General features: G+C 39.2%; 2 protein-coding genes across 8 annotated transcripts; both read left to right on the forward strand.

Annotated features, from left to right (window-relative positions):
- Nucleotides 1-491: 491 nt before the first annotated feature.
- LOC113526875 (zinc finger protein 84-like) lies at nt 492-8,937 on the forward strand. Of its 2 annotated transcripts, none has more exons than XM_026914296.3 (5): nt 492-638; nt 2,667-2,842; nt 3,505-3,620; nt 4,129-4,272; nt 6,856-8,937. In XM_026914296.3, exons 2-5 carry the CDS (start codon nt 2,695-2,697, stop codon nt 7,654-7,656), a joined length of 1,209 nt encoding a protein of 402 aa, XP_026770097.1. In that variant the 5' UTR covers nt 492-638; nt 2,667-2,694; the 3' UTR covers nt 7,657-8,937. The 2 variants fall into 2 exon arrangements, with proteins under 2 accessions (XP_026770097.1, XP_026770098.1); XM_026914297.3 differs by having other exon boundaries at nt 497-638; nt 2,670-2,842.
- Nucleotides 8,938-11,918: 2,981 nt separating this feature from the next.
- Nucleotides 11,919-22,539, forward strand: wu:fe05a04 (zinc finger protein 883). 6 transcript variants are annotated; one of them, XR_008301372.1, is made up of 4 exons: nt 11,923-13,383; nt 15,365-16,332; nt 18,000-20,611; nt 22,111-22,539. XR_008301372.1 is itself a non-coding variant. In XM_026913312.3 (4 exons), the coding sequence occupies exons 2-4, from the start codon at nt 12,798-12,800 to the stop codon at nt 19,155-19,157; spliced, it is 2,712 nt and encodes a 903-aa protein (XP_026769113.3). In that variant the 5' UTR covers nt 11,923-12,578; nt 12,792-12,797; the 3' UTR covers nt 19,158-22,539. The 6 variants fall into 6 exon arrangements, 5 of the variants coding, with proteins under 5 accessions (XP_053088200.1, XP_026769114.3, XP_034158995.2 ...); XM_026913312.3 differs by having other exon boundaries at nt 11,923-12,578; nt 12,792-13,383; nt 18,000-22,539; XM_053232225.1 differs by lacking the exons at nt 18,000-20,611; nt 22,111-22,539 and adding an exon at nt 16,668-17,989 and having other exon boundaries at nt 11,919-13,383.
- The last annotated feature ends 1,004 nt before the right edge of the window (nt 22,540-23,543 follow it).

The following is a 23,543-nucleotide window of genomic DNA, read 5'->3' on the forward strand; positions in this document are numbered from 1 at the left end:
GGTGAAACGCTGAGGTGCCTGTGTGTGTGTGTGTGTGTGTGTGTGTGTGTGTGTGTGTGTGTGTGAGTGTGAGAGAGAGAGAGAGAGAGAGAGACAGGCAGTATGACAGGATCCGCTGCACTGCTGCTCGTTCAAAATGTGCTATTAGATATTACATTATTTATATTTTATAAGTGTATAAATGTAAATTACATATGTATACTATTATTAGATAAATAATGTATTAGAGGAGGCGATTGCTTGCAATTTTTAAAAAATACTTTGTGAAATGCAATGCAAAGTAACGCTATTTTGTTTATTAAAATGTAGCGTAAGATCTCATGAAATAACTTTAGCCATGCTGAGAACACCCACTGGTCAACACAGCGCAGCGCAAGCTTTTGTCTGATTTAGAGAAATGTCAATGAGCCGTTTGGTAGCCGAAAGAGTCGGCTCTTATTTGGGGAGCTGAACCACGTGATCTGACTCACTAAAAAGAGTGTGGTGTCTGCGCATGCGCAGTTTCCCTCCATAGGCCCATTATCTCCGCTAACCGTAGGCTACAGTAACATCTTCGACCCACTTGCGCCCCCTTTACATTATTTGCAGGAGTAGTTGGTGCTGGTGTTTTCCCTCCATAAAAAGTGTAGCTATATAAGGTAAGCATGTGGCCTTTGTTGTTTGTGGTTTACCCCTTTTCATAGTTACAAAATACTTTGCACATGACTTGTATATGCACTGGTTGGTTAAGAATTTGCTTAGCAGCCAGTTGGCTAACCAATACAGGTCAACAGTTGGCTAGTTTATTTCTAAGGGTGTTAGCTTAGCTCGCTATCAAATTAGCTAAAGCATACATATACGACGGTTTGTTTGGGAACGGATGCACTCATTAAGTTAGCTTTTTCAGTAACCAGCTACACCAGCAGTGAACTTGGTGGCGGTTTGTTGCTGGTCCCGGAGGCAGCTCTTCCCCGGGTGTCTGTTTTCATGCAGCAGAGAAAAGGCCATGTCACTTAGGCCCTGGTTTGTTAGCGTGCTTAGCTAATGTTTAACTGTTTCGCAGCTTATTACTAACTCCCTACGACGTCGACACGCTTTATTTGATTCTCCAGAAAAAAAGGACATGGGCATTTTGCTATTTAACTTCCCACGCACTGAGTAAAGTCAATCATTTACATCTGTCCTGCTTGCTGTTAAAGCTAACTGGCTAATTCGTTAGCTAGCCGTGCCGTCGCTGTTGGTCACGGCAGAATTTACATGACGGGGGATTGTTAAACTTTTTAAATATTAGCTACCAACTACTATTATCTGTTTAATGATTTCTTCGGTATTAATGAACCAGCTCTAATTATACACTGAAGAGCAGCTCGATTGTGCGAACAAAGTTTGATGTAAGCAGAGTAGGTTAGGAGCAGATGGCAGGGGAATCATAAGCTGTGGAAAAAACTCAACACAAATCAAACCCCAAAAAAAGAAGAATCTGTATCTCGAATATCCGCTGGTTTCCCTCCAGCCTGCTTGCACAGCTGACGAAAGACTTTTATCCGAAACCTGTTTCACTGGAAACTTTTTATACCACTCTGAGCTACTTTTACCACCTCTACCATTATTACTGAACTTACTTCTTGGGTGTGTGTGTGTGTGTGTGGTGTGTATATGTACAAACAGTTATATATTCTGTACTGTGCAAAGGTTTTAGGCACTTTATATTTTTTGGTACAAACTTTGTTATAGATTTTTATTTTGTTATAGTTTTTTATTTTATGACTTCTACATTATTGATTCAGTATAAAAACATTTTGGATTTCCAAACATTAGTTCTCCAGCACAAAATTAAATGTTACAGAACAATGTTTGTATGTCAGTAAAGAAAGCAGCATATTATGTAAGAGACACTTTTCAGACAAAAAACATAATGAAGGCTGCTGGGTTTGCTGCAAAAATAAGAAGCAAGTGTGACAGTCAAAGTCTCCAGAAGAACTGTGGCTGCTTCTGCAAGATACTCAGTAACACTTACAGCTCATTTCCTTATAAAACTGCACACATTGTACCTGAGACTACTATTTTTTAAAGCAAAGGATCATCACACCAAATATTGACTTTGTTTCATTTAGTACTGTTTACTGCTCTTTATAGTATTTTTTTTTTATGTAGAAACATTTAATTTCATTATTTTTTGAAGACATCTTTGCTCTACAGCATTTCTTTGCATGTGCCTAAGACTTTTGCACAGTACAGTGTGTGTGTGTGTGTGTGTGTATATATATATATATATCACATACATACACACACACAGTATAGGTAAAATGTCACTATCATATTTCATTATTTAACAAGAGCAAGGAAACTTTTCTTCAGTAATATAGTATTTATGCCTCTCGCTTTAAATGGAGAAACGATAGACCTCATCATGAAGCAGCTTACAAATTCAGCTGTATATTTATATTCTGATCCCTAATGACCTCGTCAAAAAAATAAAACTCCTACCTCAACTTCATCAGGGAAACCTCGAGAGGAACCAGACTCAAAAGGAACCCATCCTCTTCTGGGTGACACTGGAATTAAAACCATTATTCCTTCACAATTACATACTGTCATATTCATAAGGCTGTATATTATTGGTGTTATGGTCTTTATAATAACAGCTATTCAAGTAGGTTTGTAAATATGCATGTGTTTCCTTCCAGTAGTGGACATATAGGCCCACTCTTCAGAATGGATTCTGATATACTGAAGATAGAGGAAATCGTGATGGGAGGTGGGGAGACTGCTGCCCCTGCTGACGTGAACGCTGAGAAAGCGGGGAAGCCCTACACCACAATCATCATCCAGGATCCTCCTGCAGCCCCTGTCATTCAGTCCTGTAAGAACTGTTCTTTTAGCCTTGAAGAGGCTTACGATAGCCAGGGCAAAGATAGGATAAGTATAATTGTATTGGATTGAAAGATTTTGTAGAGTTGTATCGCTTTCTAGTACCTTGAAATTTCGGACAGTATTTCCTGGATTACTACACTTCTGAACATGGATCAGCTTTCACATCCCGCAGTGGAGGATTAAGTGTGCTTTTGCAATGTGCATTGTGTCTCAAAGGCGCAGTCTAAAATTTTGGGGGTTGCAAGTGGATTTGGGGGGTCCTAAGATTTTACTGATGGTAAAGCTGTAGTATGTGCGAAAGCATGTGCTGTGATCACAAAGTGCAAGAAATCCCATTAATGCACCACCTTTTTTTTTTGCATGCTTTTATGCATTTTATGCATAATGCAGGAAGCATTTGCATTTCATGCAAGTATAAATGATTAAACAATAAACAAAGAAAGTTTATAAAATAAAAAATGGGACAAATCGACGCTTTCTTCTGCATTTTCAGCTAACTGAAATGTAATCATGGAACACAAGATAAGGGACATTTTTCCCAGCAGTTTTCTTATTTACAGTAATTACCAGGAATATTTTGTGCAGTGTTGGCCATCTAGACATGTATTCTTATTGTATGTGTTAAAATTTCTTCTTTGGCTCAATTTACAGACCAGCATGAGAGCTTGCAGTGTTTCCAGTGTTTTATAACCTTCTGTAATTCTAAAGCCAAGGAGAGACATATGAAGAAGAGTCACCGTGAAGAATACAAACAGCAACTGCAGCAGGTTAGTTTTAGATCATTTTAAATCAATGAGTTCCTTAATATTTTAAGTAGGGTTGTTAGTACCACAGACACACATTAATTTTTAAGGATCCATTAATGCCAGTGTTGGTATTAGTCTGATACCATGCTTATCTACTCATTAAAATGTACTTGTAAAAAAACTGACAACAGCAATTCCTATGCAATGAAAACAATAAAATGTTTGTGACATCCCTTGTTGATTAATACTGAGTAGGTTACTCATTTTGGTATTGGTGTTGGCGAGTACCAAAAAAAAAACATGTACTCCTGCGCTGTCCAAAAAGTCTTTGTATCGATGTATCCCTGCAATTTTTTTTTTTATTGTAGGTCTTGGTTTGTGTGGTCATTGCAGTGCTTTTCAGAGTAGTTGGAATTGTTCAAACCAAACAGTGACCTAAAACCTTTGCTTGTGTCTGGTTAAATGGCCTTTTGAGAGAGTTGTGTGTTATAAAATTATAGAGTATATTTTGTTTTTTTGTTTTCTATAGTGTGACACACTCTTCACCTGTTATGTGTGTGATCGCACATTTCCATCCTCTGAGGAACTGACACGGCATCAGTCTACTCACAACAAGGAAGACAAGCCCTTCAAGTGTGCACACTGCAGAGAGAGCTTCCGTACATTCTCAGAGGTGAAGGGATATTCCTATGAGCTTTTTCTCGTTGTCACTAGTCACGTTTACATGGACACTTTTTGTTTCAATCGGAATGAAATAAATCGGATTGATTAATCCGATCGCAGTGTTTACAAGAACGCTGAATAAAGTAATCGGGTTGATATGCGCGTTTACATGACAGAATCTTCTGACGTGCGCACAGTGCACGATTACACATTTCCCGCCGATCCAACATGCAGATACTAGCAGCCACTCTCTTGCCATTGCTTCGTTTTTTCGTTTTAAAAAGCAGACTTAACATTTGCCTATTTCAGCTGCTAATTAGAAGACGACGAGCGCGTGATGTTTTGTGCGGTGCTGCGTGTATTTATCAAGCAATTAAAATGCCCCTTCCCGAGCCCAGAACAAGGCGTCTGTGGATGAGGGTCCGAAGCAAGGACTGGTGGGACAACGTCGTTTTGCACCACTTCAGAGACGAGGAGTGGAAGGAGAATTTTAGGATGACACGACAGTCATTAACGACACTATGCTCAATGGTGGAGGGGAACATGGCATCTGGTGCGGCTACGGTCAGAGCCCCAATACCGCTGACAGCCGTGCGTCATACGTCATTACGTGTTTGTACGTCATTGCACATGCGCAGAACTATCTGGTTTCATTTTCAACCCGATGAAGTGTTTACATGTCCTCTCCATCGGATTAGAAAAGGTTTAAACCACCCCTTACGATCCGAATGAAATTTTAATCGGTTTTTAATTCCGGTTGAAGTGTTTACATGTGACTTTTTAGATCTGATTGTGCTTCTAGTCCAATTACGATCGGATTATTAGTGTCCATGTAAACGTAGCTACTGTTCATGTCTGTGTCCTGCTGGAGTCAAACGCTCTTGCTCTAAGCTCATCATTGTGTGATGTATTCAGTCCTCACAAATGTGCGGCAAAAACCTGTCCCAAACAGCAAAACTGATGAAAAATTAGTTTCTTTTTACTTTCTAAACTTACTAGTTTAAAAGATACAGTGGTGACAATGGTATACCCAGTTTCTCTTGGATAAGGAGCCAGTTTAATATTAACACACTGGTAAAAAGTCACTGTCAAAAGATGTCTTAAAACCCTGATAATTAAGTGTGATTGCCTCACACAGTGAATGTCATGATTTCATGAAGTTGTTGGGTAGTTATGTGCCACAGTAAAATGGACCTATGCCTAAACAATTGTTTGTGATTAGATATCGACCTTCAAATTGCGCCTGAAGCATCTGCACCTGCCCCATCATACCAAAACAGAGGAATGCTTACACATATTTTTTTTAAATGTTTGAATGACCTTATATGAGAAATTAAGCTGACAGCAGAGAGCTGAATGAAATAATCAGCTATTTTTTCAGCTCGTTTTTAATGTTTTAACACAATTTTAACACAACTCTCTCTCTCTCTCTCTCTCTCTGCATATTTAATTTAAACATTTATAAATGCTATTTAAAAGTTTAAACCAATATGAAGGAAAAACACAGCCTTCTTAATCTGATAAATGCCTCCCAGAGCCTGCACTACTCCCAACCACTGCGCGCTTAGATTTAAAATAAATGCTAAGATAAACAGGCAGCACTTCGCTGAGGACTGAGCTCGTAGCAAAAGGTTCAGATATCACTTCAGAGATATGGGTTAGGTACAGGTTTGAAAAGTCAGGTGAACAAGTTAATGTAAAAGACAATGCTGCATTACATCTAAGTGACTTGGATGTGTGATGAACATTTTTTTTCTCAAACAGCGAGCTGTATAGTCAGTTGCAGTGGCATTTCATGTCAGAAAAGACATGGTCCTGATTTACTCTGTTGAGAAAGAAGGGTTCACTAAGAGTTCTATGGCAAATAGTGCAAATAATGTTTTTTAAATATATCCTTTGTTTAAATATCCTTTATTTAAAAGAACTATTGTTTGCACTACTTACTATAGTTGGTGCTGTTACTATTTTTCCATTCTAATAAATAAAACACTTAAGTAAATTTGTCATGTTTCAATTACATTATCTAAGAACAAAAAAAAAAAAAAAACATAATCAAGAATCGTTCATAAAGTTGAAAAAATTTGAGGTGTGTTTTTTTTTTTTTGGCCAATATTGCCAAGCCCTAAGTATAATAGCTAACAGTGGTCAGTCAAGTGAGGAGCGACGATGAGGCTCGTGTTAAATGTTGTGAGTGACTTTTACCACATGTGATGAGACTGAGACTGATGTGGAAGATGCTGATAATCAATGTCTTTACACATTTGTCATCGCAAGCTTAGAAAACTTTGATAAAGCGTCACTAATGCCATTTTTCAATAAATAGATTGAAATATAAAGGTGGATGGGGAAATGTGGTGATTCCCAGTCCAACACAAAAATATGATGAATCAGGTGTCTGCTACTTGTTCTCGCATACTACATATAGTCCTAAACCTTCCATGCATAATAGTCCAGGTATTTTTTGAAGTACCTTATGTTCTTGGCTGCATTGCAACAAAGAAGCCATTTAAGGCTGTAACTAACTTGTATAGCCTAAAGCTCTTTTTATTATCAGCTCATTTTAATTGGTCAGTTTGTCTTCTCATGTCTGTAGTTGACCACACACCGGCGGCAGGTGTGTCCTGAGCGTCAGTTTGTGTGTAAAGAATGCAACGAGACATTCCGGAGCCCAGCACTTCTCCGTACCCACCGTCTGGCCCAGCACCCCGCGCGCCCAGATGGAGACGACACTGACAACCCCAGCAAAACCCACCGCTGTGGCAAATGTGGAAGGGGATTTGAAGAGGAGTCTGAGCTGCTGCATCATCAAGAAAACCATGCGGCAAACCAGCACTGCAATGGTAGTGGCCCTGTCAAGAGGCGTGGCCGGCCTCCCAAAGCAGAAACAAGCTCAGCAACTGTAGAGAAGAAACAAAAACAGGGCAAAAGTGAAGAAAATGAAATGGCAGAGAAGTCAGAGGACATGCCCCCAGCACCACCAGCTGCTGAGGCAAAACCTAAAACAGGGGGAAGGAGAGGACGGCCACCAAAATCTGCTTCGCAGGATCCCAAAGCTGACGAAGATAAATCTGACAGCAAGAAAACAAAGGCTGCTTCTCCGACAGCTCGCCAGATCCCATGCCCAGAGTGTGACCTTGTTTTCTCTGCACCAGCTCAGCTCCGGGTGCATAAGAAAGAGAAGCACACACAGCGCAAGGCACATCCATGCCAAGAATGCGAGGAGAGCTTTAACCGTGCTGAGCAGCTGGAGGCCCACATGGCCCGTGCACACAAGGCTGGCCGTTACTCCTGCTCAACATGTGGCAAGAGCTTTGGCCGAGAGAGCAACCTTAAAGCCCACCAACAGAGCCATGGGAAGGAGGATGAGAAGTCTGCTGGGGGTGGCAAGAGATAAGCTGAGCATGAGAGAGGAATGAGGCTTTGACACAAAGGGGTTAGGGTTTCAAGATTATTAAAGCAGACTTTAGTGGAAGAAGACGAGAAAAACATGTTTTTGTTTATAGGTTGGAGACAGGCTTGAGATGCTTTGAGTGGGTGAGACTCTTTAGAGTTTTTCGTGGAAACTGGAAACCCAAAAGTCCCATATGGCTTCCTCATTTCATTCTGACATATTTTTATAGCTGTGGCGTAGTATATGGTTTGGGCCACAATTTAAAATGTATAGCATAATCAAACCCATGTCTCTCATATGCCAGAATTGTAGGGGCATGAACCTGATTTAAAAAAAAAAAAAAAAAAAAAAAAAAGCCCACTCATAGTGAAAGGCTTTGCATTTGGCTTTTATTCAAATATTTTAATGTAATTTTTATAAATATCATGAGTGAGTTGTTTTTACATTTATTTTTTAGAAGTTTGGGAAGGAAGGTATGCCTAAGTGGAATTAGTGTTTTCTAATGGCAAGCATCAGTTAGCGAATTAGCAGATTATTTAATTTCATGTTGCACCACAAGGTGTTAACTTTTAACTTTGTTACCTGTGACTAGAGATTCAGAGCTGAGATAAGAGATGATTTCCCATGTTACCACATTTTGTTTTATAAAAATTTCTAATTTTATTTGTTTATAATCTGTGGCTCCTAATCATGAAGATGCAGAAAAATGACATGTACAGAACCTGTTGCTATGTAGAAGTGAATTCAGTCTTTTTCCAGCTACTTGTTTTGAGAAGAGATACCTGGTCTAACACTTACATGAGCTAACTTTTTAATGGTGCACATGTACTCTGTAAGTCATTAAAACTTTAACCAGCAATTGTATTACTATGACTACTTGATAGGGATTGTTCAATGTGAACTTTATACCTCTCATTTTATCATAGTAATGCAGATAAATTTTTAAACTCTTAAATGCAGCTATATGATGCACAGAATAGGTTTAATTGTTCTAATTTGAGCAATTAATCAGAAGAGTTAGCTCAGGTCTGTCATCAGTGTTATTAAGCAAGTAAAAATGTTTCATCTGACATCTGTAAATTAATACATACACAGTGGCCCATGTTTTGATGATTTTTTTTTTTATTTTTTAAAATTTTTTTTTTTTTTTTGAACTGTTAGTAATGCACAAACTTTGACCACTGTAGCCCTCTGGAAAAGATGTGTCCTGCTATGTCTTTAGTGTAATTTTCCCCTTGTTGCCTAAATGGTTTAAAATTAAAGAAGACCACCTTAAGGAGCTGCTATGGAATCAGTGTGCAAATGTTTTATGGTCCAGCAATTTCTCCGTTCTGATTTTTGTCTTATTTAGTTGTCATAACTCTGATTCATTCAGACTGTTCAAGCAAAATGAATCAATTGCTCTGAACCAAATTAATGTTTCAAACCCAGGTATTGGGACAAGCACGTGGTGGAAACTGACAGATCGGATTAAGGCATCGTGTATTACATTTCACTCTTGGATAATGCTAATATTTTCAGTCTTTGATAGATTAGATATGTAATGAGTTTTAAAGACATGACAGTAACTGTCTAGTAAGTTTTTGTCTCGTCATTCCAAAACTTGTGCTGAGAACAAAATAAAGCATCATTAGACGTGATGTGTTGGTTATAGACTGCAGTGCGCGTTGGGACAAACAATAAATAAATAAAATCTTAATAATGCACGACAGGAAATGGAAGTCGATGTATACCGATGCTTCAGCATGTTCGCTATATGTCATTCCAACTTAATGTCTACGTTATCTGAAAACATTATTTTTACTTTTAAGTCATTTGTAAAGTTCACATTTCAGTAGTGGCATGCGGAGGGAAATTACCAAAACTGTGAGAATCATCTGCAAATATTGGCTTTGTACACCATTCATGAATGATGGAATAATGCAGTCAAACAACTGAGTGACACTTTTTTCAGTGTATGGATGCCATCTCCAAATGTGCGGTCTATTATTGTCGACAACCATGAAGGCCAATAGTCTTTATAGAGCTACAAAAAAGACATACTGCTCATGTTTGCGAGTTGTTTGTCCGTGGTCACCAAAAAGAGCCGTCTTGATATGCAATTACATTTAAACATTTTAGGCTGTGGGCCAAGCCCCAAAAACATTCATTTCATTTAATTCTGTTGTGGAGCTATGTTCTTTTTTTGGTGTCCATGTTTAAAATACACTATATGGCCAAAAGTATGTACCAATTCCTAACCAATAGGCATTAATATGGAGTTGGCCCTCCCTTTGCTGTTATAATAACCTCCACCGTTCTGGGAGGGCTTTCCACTAGATTTTGGAGCGTGGCTGTGGGGATTTGTGCTCATTCAGCCACAGGAGCATTAGTGAAGTTGGCCGAGGAGGCCTGGAGGGCAGTCGGTGTTCCAGTTCATCCCAAAGGTGTTCAGTGGGGTTGAGGTCAGGGCTCTGTGCAGACCACTCGAGTTCTTCCACTCCAATCTTGGCAGTCTATGTCTTTGTGGAGCTCGCTTTGTGCACAGGGGAATGTTGTCATGATGAAACAGGGTTGAGCTCCTTAGTTCCAGTGAAAGGAAATGGTAATGCTACAGCCTACAAAGACGTTCTGGAAAATTGTGTGCTTCCAACTGCTTCTCTTATATGGGTGTGATGGTCAGGTGTCCACAAACTTTTGACCATATAGTATAGTATTTCCATTAACGAGGTAAGAAATGTTGACAGTAAAGATTTATACATATTTTTGTAAAAGGACAAAGTGTAAATTTCAGGCTATATGTTAGGACCATCAGATTAAGAACACCTTTTACTGCAAATTTTTTTTTAATCTCAAGGTATGAAACTGTCATATGGAAAATGTCATACAGTAAAAGGTCTTCAGAGCAGATCTATGACCTACTTTTTTTATATTATCAGTTTTACCACAGTGGCAGCAGCAGTGACAGATAATGATGGCCTACAAAAATTCATTAAAACTTTTTCATTTTGTTCTAACATGTATGTATTCATTTTTACATTTTTTTATATACATAAAATGCCTGCATTCTTAAGAATGTCCAGTTATCACTCCCCACACAGTATCTAGCCGTACCTGTACAATGTATTGCCACACTTTATCCTTATGTGCACAATAACACAAACACCTTTGCTACATATCTGAAAACAAACCCCTGGAAATATCAGCATGAAGAAGAATGTGCAACGAAGGTCCGTGAGCATGTAGTCTCCAAAACAACAGGCCCTGTAGTAAGTTTCACAGAAAAAAGGTTGGACCAAGTTGTAACTATGATTGTGCCTTAACATTATAGAAAGTGTTGTTGCAAAAAATGTGCTGTTTTAATGTAAGCCTGTTGAAGCTTCAGGATCAGCTAATAGCCAATGCTATAGCCAATTTACAACTAAGATGAACATCCAGACATCCAGAGAAACAAAATGTTTGTATTTAGCATGACAAAAATTCTGCTTACACTCTACCTGTGTAATGTAACAGGCTTATATGCTTTAATTAAACAAACAAACAAACAAACAAACAGAAAACTGCAAGGTGCAAGCAAAATTGCAGCTACAAAAAATGAAATAAATTTGAGCCAGTCTTTCCTCAGTTCCGAGCCAGGGATTGATCAACTTTAGGGTTTTTTTTTTTGTTTGTTTTTGTTGTTTTTTTAGCTCTCTACCACAGTATATTGAAGTTTAAATTAAATAATAATATTTATGGCAGTTATGACATTTATACTTCAGGCAATCATTGACTCAAAGGATTTGCAACAAAGTATTAAAAATGACTATTTGTAGGTGGGCGCACATAAAAAGTGCTTTAATTCCTACACCGTTCACCCGATTTGAATGTACATACCCTCAAATAAAAGCTGAAAGTCTGCACTTTGAGCTCATATTCATTATTTAATTTCAACTACTTGTTGTGGTAGACCCTCTGTATTTGATTGCTGACTTTGATATGCCTGCCTCCTGGAGGGTGTTCTTGATCTGGCCAGCAGTTGTGAAGGGGTTTCTTTACCAGGAAAAGAATTCTTCTATCATATGCCACAGTTGTTTTCTGTGGTCTTCCGGGCCTTTTGATGTTCATGAGCTCACCAATGCATTCTTTCTTTTTAAGAATGGACCAAATAGTTGATCTGGCCACAGCTAATGTTTCTGCTATATCTATATGATGGCTTGCTCCACGGGCAGTGGCAGCTGTTTGGACTTCATATTGAGAGTTAACAGCAACAGACTCCAAATGCCACATTTGAAATCAACCTTTCATCTGCTTACATTTAAGTGAAATATTGAGGGAGTAACACACATCTGGTTAAGTTACTTTTTACATATAAAAACGTGCTGTAATTCCTACACGTTCACTCGATTTCGATGTAAGTAACCTCAAATTAAAGCTGAAAGTCTGTACTTTGAGCTCATATTCATTATTTAATTACAACTCCTGTATACTTTGGTAGACAGCTAAAATAACAATAACTTTGTCATTGTACAAATATTCCTGGGCCTGCCTGCGCATTCCTGAGCCCCAGCTGACCCAGTGCTGTGACAGATTCACTGAGTGGAGCTGACTGAGGCAAAAGTCGACCAATATATCAGTCTGTTATTCCAGTGCACTGAATAGTTACAGGATATTTTCGAGTTGGAAAAGGTCTACAAAAATGTGACAGTAAAAACACATGCCAACCCCACTTGAAATAATATTGCTTGTGTTTACGGCAGAACTAGAGTTTGTGTGGTATTCCTCCACACTCCAGTTCAGTAGGTGGCGGTGCTGCACTTTAACCTGGTCTCCCAAACGCCAAAAACACCAACGAAGAAGAAGAAGAACAACGACCACACACAAATACTTAACGTTTTTATCCTGTGGAACAGGTTGTGTTGTGGTTTTTTTTGGTGAACTTGGAAGCAGTTCTTCACCTTGTGAAGGTAAATGTCAGCTTCTGGATGAATCGTCTGTGAAATTGAAAGCGGAAAAGTGAGAGGCGCGTGTTGAGTAGCAAGGTTAGCTAGCTGCTTTCAGCTACACCAGCCTGTTCTAGTGACTACAGCAAACGACCACATTCACTAATCCTTTTCACACTGTAAAGAAGCGCATGCAGAAAGAAAAGTGTAAGCTCTTGTGCTCCTCTCCTCTCACAGGCAGACATGTCTTCAGAGCTAACTATTGACATCCAGCTAACAGAGTTGGGCTTTTCAAGCTGGGATTTTCAGGTTTTAAAGCAAAAGGAGACACACCAGACTTCAGACCTGGAATATGCATCTTCATCATCTTCATCAACAACAGCGTCGTCAGTGTGTCCCATGCCAGTGGAAGTCCTCGCTGATGAGGAAACAGCTGTAGGTCAGATCACTCCTGTTGTCTGTCCAGACTCCTTTCCCAGTGATAATGGCTCTCTGGTTAATGCCAGTTTAGTTCATGGAGACTCCACAGAGACTAGTACAGGTGAAAGCAGCAAGAGTGTTTGTGAAAAAGGAAGTGGACATGTGGGAGAAATAAAAAGGAAATGTCCATGGTACGATGAAAAGGCCGATGAGCAGCTTAAAGAGGATAAAAAGAAAAAATTACACAAAGATCAGAGGAAAAAAGACAAACTCAGAGAACGAGGAGCTGAGAGGAAGCTGATGAGTGATGTTGACGTTTCTGGGGAAGAAGAAATTGAGGAGGAAGAAGAAGAAGATGATGATGATGACTTGATGGAAGATGAGGAAGGTGATGATGTTTTGTCTTCAGGTGAGTGAGTGTGTAAAAATAGACAGCGTTTGAACATACGATGTAAATAGTCTTTGTTATCATCTTAGAAGTAGTGCAGTTATACCTAAGAATTCTAGAGCTATACTGCATAGACACCCAGTATATTACATTATGAAGTACTTTAGACAATTAGGTAGCCCTAATTTGAATGGTTTTAAAATTGTGAGTACTTATTTGATCATAAGGCTGAATCTCTGAATACTTTTATATGTAAGAAATAAAACATGATGGAGCATGCTATTACAGAAAATGAATCATCATCTGCCCAGTCAGAATGAGAATTCAACAGTGCTGTGGAATAAGTATTCTCAGTACTGTCAGTTGAGCATTGTACCTTTTATTAATGGCTCTTTCGAAGGACTAGGTAATTTCCATCACATGAGTTTGTACCACTACTAAGTGAGTATTTGTTCCATTACCAAGTAAGGTGTACTATACCCTCAGTGGATATAAAAAGTCTACACACCTCTGCTAAAATTGCAGGTTTTTGTGGTGTAAAAAAAATGAAACTAAGATGAAGCATGTTAGATCTTTTTCTACCTTTAATGTTATACAGCAACCGACAACATTCAATTGAATACAAATAGAAATGTTTTTTGGGGGGGAGCTCACAATAACCTTATTGCACAAGCATGCACACCCTTTTATAATGGGGCATGTGATTGTGCTCAAAATTAACCAATCATTTTCAAACTCAAGCCCAAAAGTAATTATCATACACCTGACATCAGTGAAGTGATTCTGATTAACCCCAAATAAAGTTTTTGTAGGATTCTTTTCATCTTCTTGGTTTCATCCGACTGCTGAAGCCACGGTCTGCAAAGAGCTTACAAAGCATTGTCTCATTGTCCAAACATATCAGTCAGGAAAGGGGTACAAAAGAATTTCCAAAACATTAGATGTACCATGGAACACTGTGAAGGCCATCGTCAACAAGTGGAGAAAATGGAGCACCACAGTGACATCACCAAGAACAGGACATCCCTCAGAATTTGACAAAAGGACAAGACGAAAAACAGGGAGGCTACCAAGAGATCTAAGGCAACAAGGCTGTCTGATGAAACCAAGGTAGAACTTTTTGGGCATCTTTGGCACAAAAACAAGACTACTTATCACCCAAAGAACACCATACCTGCTCTACTCAAGATAGAGGGATCAGTGTTTTGGAATAGCCCAGTTAGAGCCCAGATCTAAATCCTGTCAAAAACCTGTGATATGACTTGAAGAGGATTGTGCACAGGAAATCCCCTCGCAATTTGAGAGATCTGGAGTATTTTTGCAAGGAAGAGTGGAATAAAATTGCCAAATGAAGATGTGCTGATTTGGTAGACTCTTACCCAAAAAGACTGAGTGCTATATTACATGCGAAATGTGCTTTAAGTATTAGTTACGTGGTGTGCACACTTATGCAGCCATGTTATTGTAATTTTTTTGTTTCTGCTGTTACTTAAAGGCAGAAGGTCTAACATTAATCATCTTGGTTCATTTTTTTTACATCACAAAATCCTGCAGTAACAGGATTGTAACGATAGGCTTGATAGGATTGATATTCATTTTTTATACGGATTTGTGAGACAATACATGCTGTGAATGAAATACAATTTGAGTTTATGCTGTAAAATATATGTGATAAGACATACTGACATTAATGCACAAAAAAACCCTCCTCTCCCATAACAAAATTATTTAGAATACACAAAGAGACAGAGTTGGGAAACAAATTGTTAGGCTACGCTATTTGGTTTTGCCATTTGGATGCATTAGTTGATTGGACCAGCTGTCTGAAATGGAAAGCAGAGAATACAAGCCTGAGCTGGAACAACTCAAATGATCTCATACGTCTTGCTTGGGAAACATTACTGTCTGAGTATTTACTGATTTTGTTAGTAACTCAGAGTCAAACCTTATTGTACATCTTCTCAAATGGAAAAAATAAACAGTTGCTATTATGTCTCCACAGACACAAATGGTCCAGAAGAGCATCGTTGCCAGATGTGCAGCCTCACATTTTCTACAACGTTCCTCCTACATGAACATTTGCACATACATAATGGTGTGCGTCTGTACCGATGTGCTGAATGTGGCAAGCAGTTCTGCCACTTAGTGAACTATCGTAAGCACCTGCGCTCCCATGCACAAGCATCCACTATCCAGTGCATCATTTGTACAGCCCAATTTACAGCACCGGAGGACCTGCAGCAGCATCTGGACACAAACCATTTTGAGGACAAGTTCTATCAGTGTGATCTCTGCAAGCGCATTTTCACCAGCATGGCAGAGTGCAAGAAGCACGTGCAAACTCACAAGCGGCGCACAAAACGCTACCCATGCCCCAAATGTGAACGCAGCTTCCGCCATCGCAGCTCTATGCTCTACCACCTCAAGCGACACAATAAAGGTGTATTCCTCTGCACTGACTGTGGCCTGGCATTCTCTACAAAAGCCGTCCTCCTGCGCCACAGCTTTCATCACCTGGGCCTTTTGCCCTACACCTGCATTCGTTGCAAACGCCATTTCCGTTTATCATCTCATTACATGAAGCACGAGTGTAAACCAGAGCAGCTGCAATGCGTGGCATGTCTCGTCGTCTTCAAGAGTCAAGAGGACTTCCTGAAGCACAAGAAGGACACAGGTTGCTGGGGTCATCAGACAGCCCTTAGCACAAAGACAAACGACATCCGATGTATGGAGTGTGGGCAAGTCTTCGACAGTTCAGAGGAATTAAAGAAGCATGCTGGGATGCATCAGAGGGTCATGAGGTGCTCGGAGTGCGGGATGGGTTTCCGCTCATCCATTATGCTCATGTCGCACATGGGTGGTCATGCGGCTACGCGGCCATGCCTCTGCAAAGAATGCGGCCTGGGCTTCTGTCATCAACAGGCTTATGACAGCCACCTTAAAACCTGTGGGCTTGTGAATCCAGCAGAGGTAATTACATTTATTATATTTTTCCTTATATGCTATTAACTGTATAATACGCAGTTAATATTTTTGTAATTAATTGGTTTGTAATATGATTGTTTTATATTATTATAATATTTATTGTAATTATATTTATCATTTTTCTACAATTTTATTTGTGTTATGTTCTTTAAATAGGTTATGTATTATATTTTTAATGTTTTAAGTACATTTTTTTAAATATTTGAATTAGCTAATCATGTGACAGCAGAACAATGCATAAAATCCTGCAGATACAGGTGAAGAACTTCAGTTAACATCAGACATCAATCTTTTTACTATACCTCCAATTCTCTTTGCAGAACAGACAGACCATGCTGCCCACATCTTGCCAACAATCCTTCATTCACATTGTTCCTTTATTTCTGTTTTTTCTTGTTTTTGTAATAACAGTGCAGATGATGGACAATAGACAGATAGACAGATGATGTTTATTTTTCATGAGAAAGCAGTATTTGGGGATCAGTCATGTTTCACTTGGGATCTAATGCAAGCACACTGCTACATCCACAAAACAACAGACAAAGTAAAAAAAAGTCATGTAGTGTGAGCAGCACAGCATTTCTGAGATTTTTAAAATCATGTAGTGTCCACTAGTCATTAGTTTAAAGTTTGTTTGTTTGTTTTTTTTTTCTGGGCACATTAATATGGAATTCACTTATTGTGATGCAGTCTCAGGTGTTAAATCTTTAATTTAATATATTTATTTTATATAAACAATACAGTGAGAGAAATTAATAGAAGCACAATGAATGAAATCACATCTGCCATGTTTTAGAGGTGAAAAGACCTGTCCAATACTCTGTGTCCAGGTCAGGACGCTATAGTCCATCTCCACTGAATGACGAGCTGCTAAGGCTGACCCTCATCTGCATATTCACATTTACAAATTACAAATTTATGTTTACATTTTAGTATGAGGTACTGCACGCAATAATTATTCTAATTATGATATTGGTTTTTATTATTTACATAAAATATTACTCTCAAATGTACACACACTCCAATCAGAGGGGATTTTGATTATACAGATAAAGATGAAATTAATAAATAAGGAAACTGTCATGGAATTTGCATACGTGTATTTCGTGATCAGTTTTGACTATATCCATCTTTGATGAATAAGGCCCAATGTGCCTGCCATCAAAAAGTACAATGTGGTTTTCTCAGCAATTAGCACTGCTGCTGAGTGAGAACTTGGTGAACAGTATACTCTTGATTAGTACTACCACCAAGAAACGGCAGCTTGCCAGCCAAGACCCCATGTTGAGATCTGAATGGAAGGAACCCTAATATGTAAATGATGGTGTTAACTTTAAAAAGATCAAAAGAAGAAATGTCAGAGAAAGAAAAACAAGCAGCGATCAACCAATTGCTTCCATTTCCAAGGGCCGTACAAAGCTTACAGATGGGAGCAAAGTGCTGAATTCCAGCCATGGAAATATCTTTGGCCACACTGCATCAAAATAATACGAGCAACTATATAGCTATATGTGCAGATTTTGAAAGAATGTAATGGGGAACATTAATTTTATTTCTGATCCCAAATGTGTTGTGTAACCTTTTACATGCTGTCTGTTTATTGATAAAATGCTCTCAAAACTAAACAGACATTTATAACAATGTTTTTACAGATTGCCACAAAGAAGCAAAAGCCAAATTCAAAGAAGAAGGAAGCTGTCACCACTCCTAAAAGCAAGGAAATTCAAACTGTACCACAGTTTGTGCACCTGCATCCAACTGCCATAGTAAGTGGCCAAACAAAACCTGCTGAAGGTCTGACTACAGTCACTCTAAATAAAGAGCCTCTTTCTCCTATACCAGTGGTTATGCTTTTGCCTGCACCCTCTACGTCTGCATCCGATAGCATCCAGAAGCTTAATTCCGAAGTCTCAAAGAAATCCCTGTCGGCTCCACAGGTCATTCACATTCTATTACCCTCTAATAACAGTTCTGTACATAAAGAGTCTGACAAAACAGTACTGTTAAAAGACATGGCTAGCCATGTGCCTGGCTCAAACATTCTTTTGCCTTCGACATCAGAATCTGTGAAAAATGGAAAAACAGGATGGACACTATTAGAAATTCCACGCACATCTGGTTCAGTAACTAAAATATACACAATGAAAAAGGAAAATGAACAAGTGGCTGACATCAGATTGAAGCCGATATTGCACATTCCACAGTTGAATGCAAAGAATGAGCAGAAAAAGAAAGTTTTGTCAAACTTAGAGATCCTACAAGTCTTGCATATGATGAAGAATAATGTTTGTGGCGATAAGAGGAAGGAAAGTCTACCCAACTTGACCACTGCAGCATCAGACAATGCAGAGATGAAAGCAGATGATGAAAAGCTGAGACGGTCGAGGCTGGAAAAAAGTAACCCCTCACTTGAAAAGACAAGAGATGTCCAATTAACAACAAACATAGAGAGAGATAGTCTTAGTGCTGTGACAATGCAGCCTCGTTGTCCTGACTTTGATTCTTCAGCAGTGATGCTTGACAGTTCACCACGTAAAAGACAGCCTAAAGAGGATCGAATCCCAGAATCATCGATTCATTCATTATCTGAGTTCTCCTTAAACTTGGATGAGTTATCGTCTAAGAACAATGTACAAAAATCACACAAACTCCCTGAGGAGGAAGACTTGGGTCTGGATAGAGCACAGTTGATGTTAGGTGATGAATCTGATATAGTGCAGTGTGACATTTGTGGAAGAATGATTTCGGGAAAAGACTTGGTCCAACATACTATGAAGCATTCAGTCTCTTCTGTCCTCTCTACTTCCTAGGTCCTGGATTTTGTAAACTTGAATGAATGGTACAGCTTAATTTCACTGTAAGAACGTTTATAAAAAATAGACGACTCTGAAAAGCTTTCAGAGTCATCCTACCTTCCTTCCTTTTTCTCTTCCTTATAATTTAAAACACAGGAAGTCATCCTATTGAATCCAACATTATTAGGGAAAACAATAATAGACTGGCTATGTGTATTCATATGAATGAAACACTGAATATTACAAAATTGTTTACTGATTATGCAGATAATTTGCACAAATGAGTACTATTTTACTTAATGTTGCTGATATGTTTTGTTTTGTCTGCTGTGTATGAAGATCAGGACATTGCATTTAATAGATACCATACATTGCTTTTAATAGATAATTATCTTCAGGTTCAAATCAAGCTGAACTGATTTTATGTTCTATTTTCTTTTAAACCTTTTTTTTAAAAAAACTTGTTTTTAATATAACAAGTAAAACTGGAGTTCATGATGGACGTATGGTTTTAGTTGATTTGAGTTACTTTTTGGGAGCGGGAATAAAAATGCAATCAGATGTTCTAGTTTTGCCTTAAATTTTTTTATTTTATTTATTTATTTTTTTGCATGTACACTATATGGCCAAAAGCATGTGGACACCTGAACTTCTTACTCATAAGGGGTTTTCCTCAAACTGTTGCCACAAAGTTGAAAGCATAGAACTGTATAGAATGTCTTTGTATACTGTAGCATTATGATTTCCCTTCACTGGAACTAACGGGCCCAAACCTGTTCCAGCATGACAGCGCCCCTGTGCACAAAGCGAGCTCCATGAAGACATTGTTTGCAAAGGTTGGAGTGGAAGAACTCGAGTGTCCTGCACAGAGCCCTGATCTCAACCCCACTGAAAACCTTCGGGATTAATTGAAATGCCTACTGTTCACCAGGCCTCCTCGCCCGACATCAGCACCTGACTTCACTAATGCTCTTGTGGCTGAATGGGCAAATCCCCACTCCAAAATCTAGTGGAAAGCCTTCCCAGAAGAGTGGAGGTTATTATAACAGCAAAGGGGGAACCAAAAGCATATGTGAGTGTATGGTCATGTGTCCACAAACTTTTGGCCATATAGTGTACTTTACGAATGTCTTATTGTGAACCAGTTACTTGTTAACATGTTATCCAGCTTTGTGAAGACCATTCCAAAACACCAATAAGCTGTGAATATGGAGTTTACCCAGTCGTTGTCTTTCAAATTGAGCTTTAGTGCCCGATGTCATCAACAAGGCCTTTCCGCCCACAGCACTGCTGCTCACCGCATATGTTTTTCTCTCCATTCTGCGTAAACTCTAGAGACTGGTATGAAAGTTCCAGGAGATCAGCAGTTTCTGAAATACTTCAATTCAGCTTTTCTGTCTGCAGCAACCATGCCACGGCAAAGTCAAAATAAAAGAGCAGATGTAGAGGTGTTCCTTATAAAGTGGATGGTGAGTGTATAGCAGCTCTCATACTGAATAGGCTTCACACTATTTAGACAAGACAATTTTGAGAGAAATTCACAAAATGACCATATAATGTAGTATTTGATGCAGATAATGTTGTGATATGGTTATATACTGTTGTACATGTCGGACCTAATGTGCAGTCAGAGCTATGGGTACTCTGTCCTCCAAAGCTAGCAGTAGGCTCCCATCATCTCCTTGTATCGTATCTCAATGTCTGTTGCCGAAGCACTGAATACAGATGCACTGATGACATTCTAGTGAGTTCTTACAACCCTGTCTCTCCCATCGTGCGTACAGGCATTTCGTTAGCCATTCTGCTGCTTGCAGTGGAACAATTACCCCAATCTGCAGCTACTGACCCTTTTTTGACAGAGATGATTGAAAACTTGCTCTTGATAGTGGGGCAGCTAGGCAAGGATACAGGGTGGCCCTCCACCAATCGATGCTAAACATGCAACTCAGCCCTGTGAAACCTACCTTGGTTGTTGTTTGTGCTCATGCCCAGAGAAGCCTCAGAGAGAAGAGCACTGATTTCTTTAACTAAAAAACCAGCAGAGCCAAATGGAACAGCCATATGGCACCCTCAAATTGCTACAGCCTGGCTCATTGGCTGGGCACCCACATAAGTCCATCAGTCATAACATTAAAACCACCTGCCTAATATTGTGTAGGTCCCCTTTGTGCCACCAAAACAGCTCTGACACGTCAAGGCATGGACTCCACAAGACCTCTGAAGGTGTGCTGTGGTATCTGGCCCCAAGACGTTAGCAGCAGTTCCTTTAAGTCCTGTAAGTTGCAAGGTGCGGCCTCCATGGATCGGACCTGTTTGTCCAGCACATCCCATAGGTGCTTGACTGGATTGAGATCTGGGCAATTTGGAGGCCAAATCAACACCTCCAACTCTTTGTCAATTTCCTCAAACCATTCCTGAAATATTTTTGCAGTCTGGCAGGGTCCATTTTCCTGCTGTAAGTGACCACTGCCATTACGGAATACCATTACCATGAAGGGGTGTACTTGGTCTGCAACAATGTTTAGGTAGGTGGTACGTGTCAAAGTGATATCCACATGAATGCCAGGACCCAACATTTCAGGGGTGAAAACTTTAAGCCAGTGTGTGGCAAGGAAAATGGTTTCCCAGTAGAACATTGCCTAAAGCATCACACTGTCTGCTTGCCTTCTTCCCATAGTGCATCATGGTGCCATCTCTCCCCTAGTTAAGCAATCCACATGCACCTGGCCATCCACATGATGTAAAAGAAAACATGATTCATCAGACCAGGCCACCTTCTTCCATTGCTTCCTGGTCCAGTTCTGATGCTCACCTGGCCATTGTAGGCACTTTCAGCAGTGGACAGAGGTCAGCATGGGCACTCTGACTGGTCGACAGTTATGCAGCCCCATATGTAGCGATGCACTGTGTGTTCTGACACCTTTTGGTCCTAGCCAGCATTAAACTTTTTCACCAATTTTTGATACAGGAGCCTGTCCGTGGAGGATGGGGGGCTGCCAGCGGACCCTTCACATTGCTCGTGGGGCAGTAACTAGATCATACCGGTGACTTCTTCTGATGACTATCATAGGAGTACAAACTTCAATTTTGCCATCAGCTCCCAAGCTCTATCCCTCTGCTTTTGGAAATAGAACCCACGTTTCGGAACAAGGGTTTCTTCTTAATGTACTTCCCAGTTCAGAAGAAGGAGAGTGATTTCCATCCAATTCTAGTTTCGCAAAGGCTGATCTTTGCAAACACATGGCAATCAGGACACACTGGACACACAAAAGACAGGTTAGGCCATTGAAGCTTGTTTTTTATATAATTTCAGTAAGAAGTTTTGGTGTAAGCGCCCATGTTGTCAATATTCATGTAATTTCAGTTTTCATGTAATGCTTCAATCATGTTTATTTAACCACAAGTAGGTACATATTATAGGACTATGTTTTTTCACACTGAACACAATTTAGGTAACATAAGCTGTTTTTCCTCTGGTTCATTTTGAACTTTGTAGAGTGCTGGAAAAAAAATTGTAGCGTACTTGCTCATTCAGTTGTGCTCCATGCATGCACTGCAAAAACCTTGCCCACAGCTGTGAAATGGAACATTTAGATACTTTAGAACATTTACATTTCAGGGGTGAAAAACTAAGACAGTGTGTGGCAAGGAAAATGGTTTTAAAGCTATGCCACTGACTAACTTTTACTTTTAAAATTTATTATTATTATTATTATTATTATTATTATTATTATTATTGTTGTTGTTGTTGTTGTTGCCTAATATACTTTGACACGTGACTGCATTTTTTACAATACATTAGGCTGTTCATTTTTTAGACATAATGCAAACAAGATGAATTCCAGTAATATGGAATGGAATAAATACTTGTATCTAGTTCACCATACAGAGATTGTGGATTTGCCCTGACCTACTTTGACTGCCCTGTGATTTTCAAATAAAAACCCTGCACATGCATTCAGTTCTCTGCTTCTTATCTGACAATGTTTCAAAAAGGCAGTAGTCAGAACACAAAATACAGAAAATACCCTGAATTTTATGTAATAAATTATTCAATATATTTTCAGGATATTATTAACTTGTAGCATATTACCAAACATATTGATGCATATATAGTTGATAGTAAATGTACCCCACCATGTAACCTTTTGCTTACCATTATATGTGCATTTGAATATAATTTAATAAATATTAAAGCCCATTTATTGGGTAAACAATGGAAGTGTAGCTAGCCAAACAGTTTATTGTAAGGAAAGCGAAGAGAGAGAAAACGTTAGAGAACTGAAAACAGGCAGTGAGAGAGCTGGTAAAGGAGCATGACTAATGTAGTGAGATGAATCATAATGGTCAAAGCCCATGTTCACACTCCCCAGCATTTTCCAGAAAACATTACTGCCAAAA

Source organism: Pangasianodon hypophthalmus, chromosome 1 (genome assembly GCF_027358585.1).
Source record: "Pangasianodon hypophthalmus isolate fPanHyp1 chromosome 1, fPanHyp1.pri, whole genome shotgun sequence".
Lineage (NCBI taxonomy): Eukaryota > Metazoa > Chordata > Actinopteri > Siluriformes > Pangasiidae > Pangasianodon > Pangasianodon hypophthalmus.

Coding starts and splice junctions, on each gene's coding strand:
- wu:fe05a04 (XM_026913311.3), top strand. CDS start 12,798: ATGTCTTCAGAGCTAACTATTGACATCCAGCTAACAGAGTTGGGCTTT. Junction 13,384..15,364: donor TGATGATGTTTTGTCTTCAG/GTGAGTGAGTGT, acceptor ATGTCTCCACAG/ACACAAATGGTCCAGAAGAG. Junction 16,333..17,999: donor GGCTTGTGAATCCAGCAGAG/GTAATTACATTT, acceptor ATGTTTTTACAG/ATTGCCACAAAGAAGCAAAA.
- LOC113526875 (XM_026914296.3), top strand. CDS start 2,695: ATGGATTCTGATATACTGAAGATAGAGGAAATCGTGATGGGAGGTGGG. Junction 2,843..3,504: donor AGCCCCTGTCATTCAGTCCT/GTAAGAACTGTT, acceptor CTCAATTTACAG/ACCAGCATGAGAGCTTGCAG. Junction 4,273..6,855: donor GCTTCCGTACATTCTCAGAG/GTGAAGGGATAT, acceptor TCATGTCTGTAG/TTGACCACACACCGGCGGCA.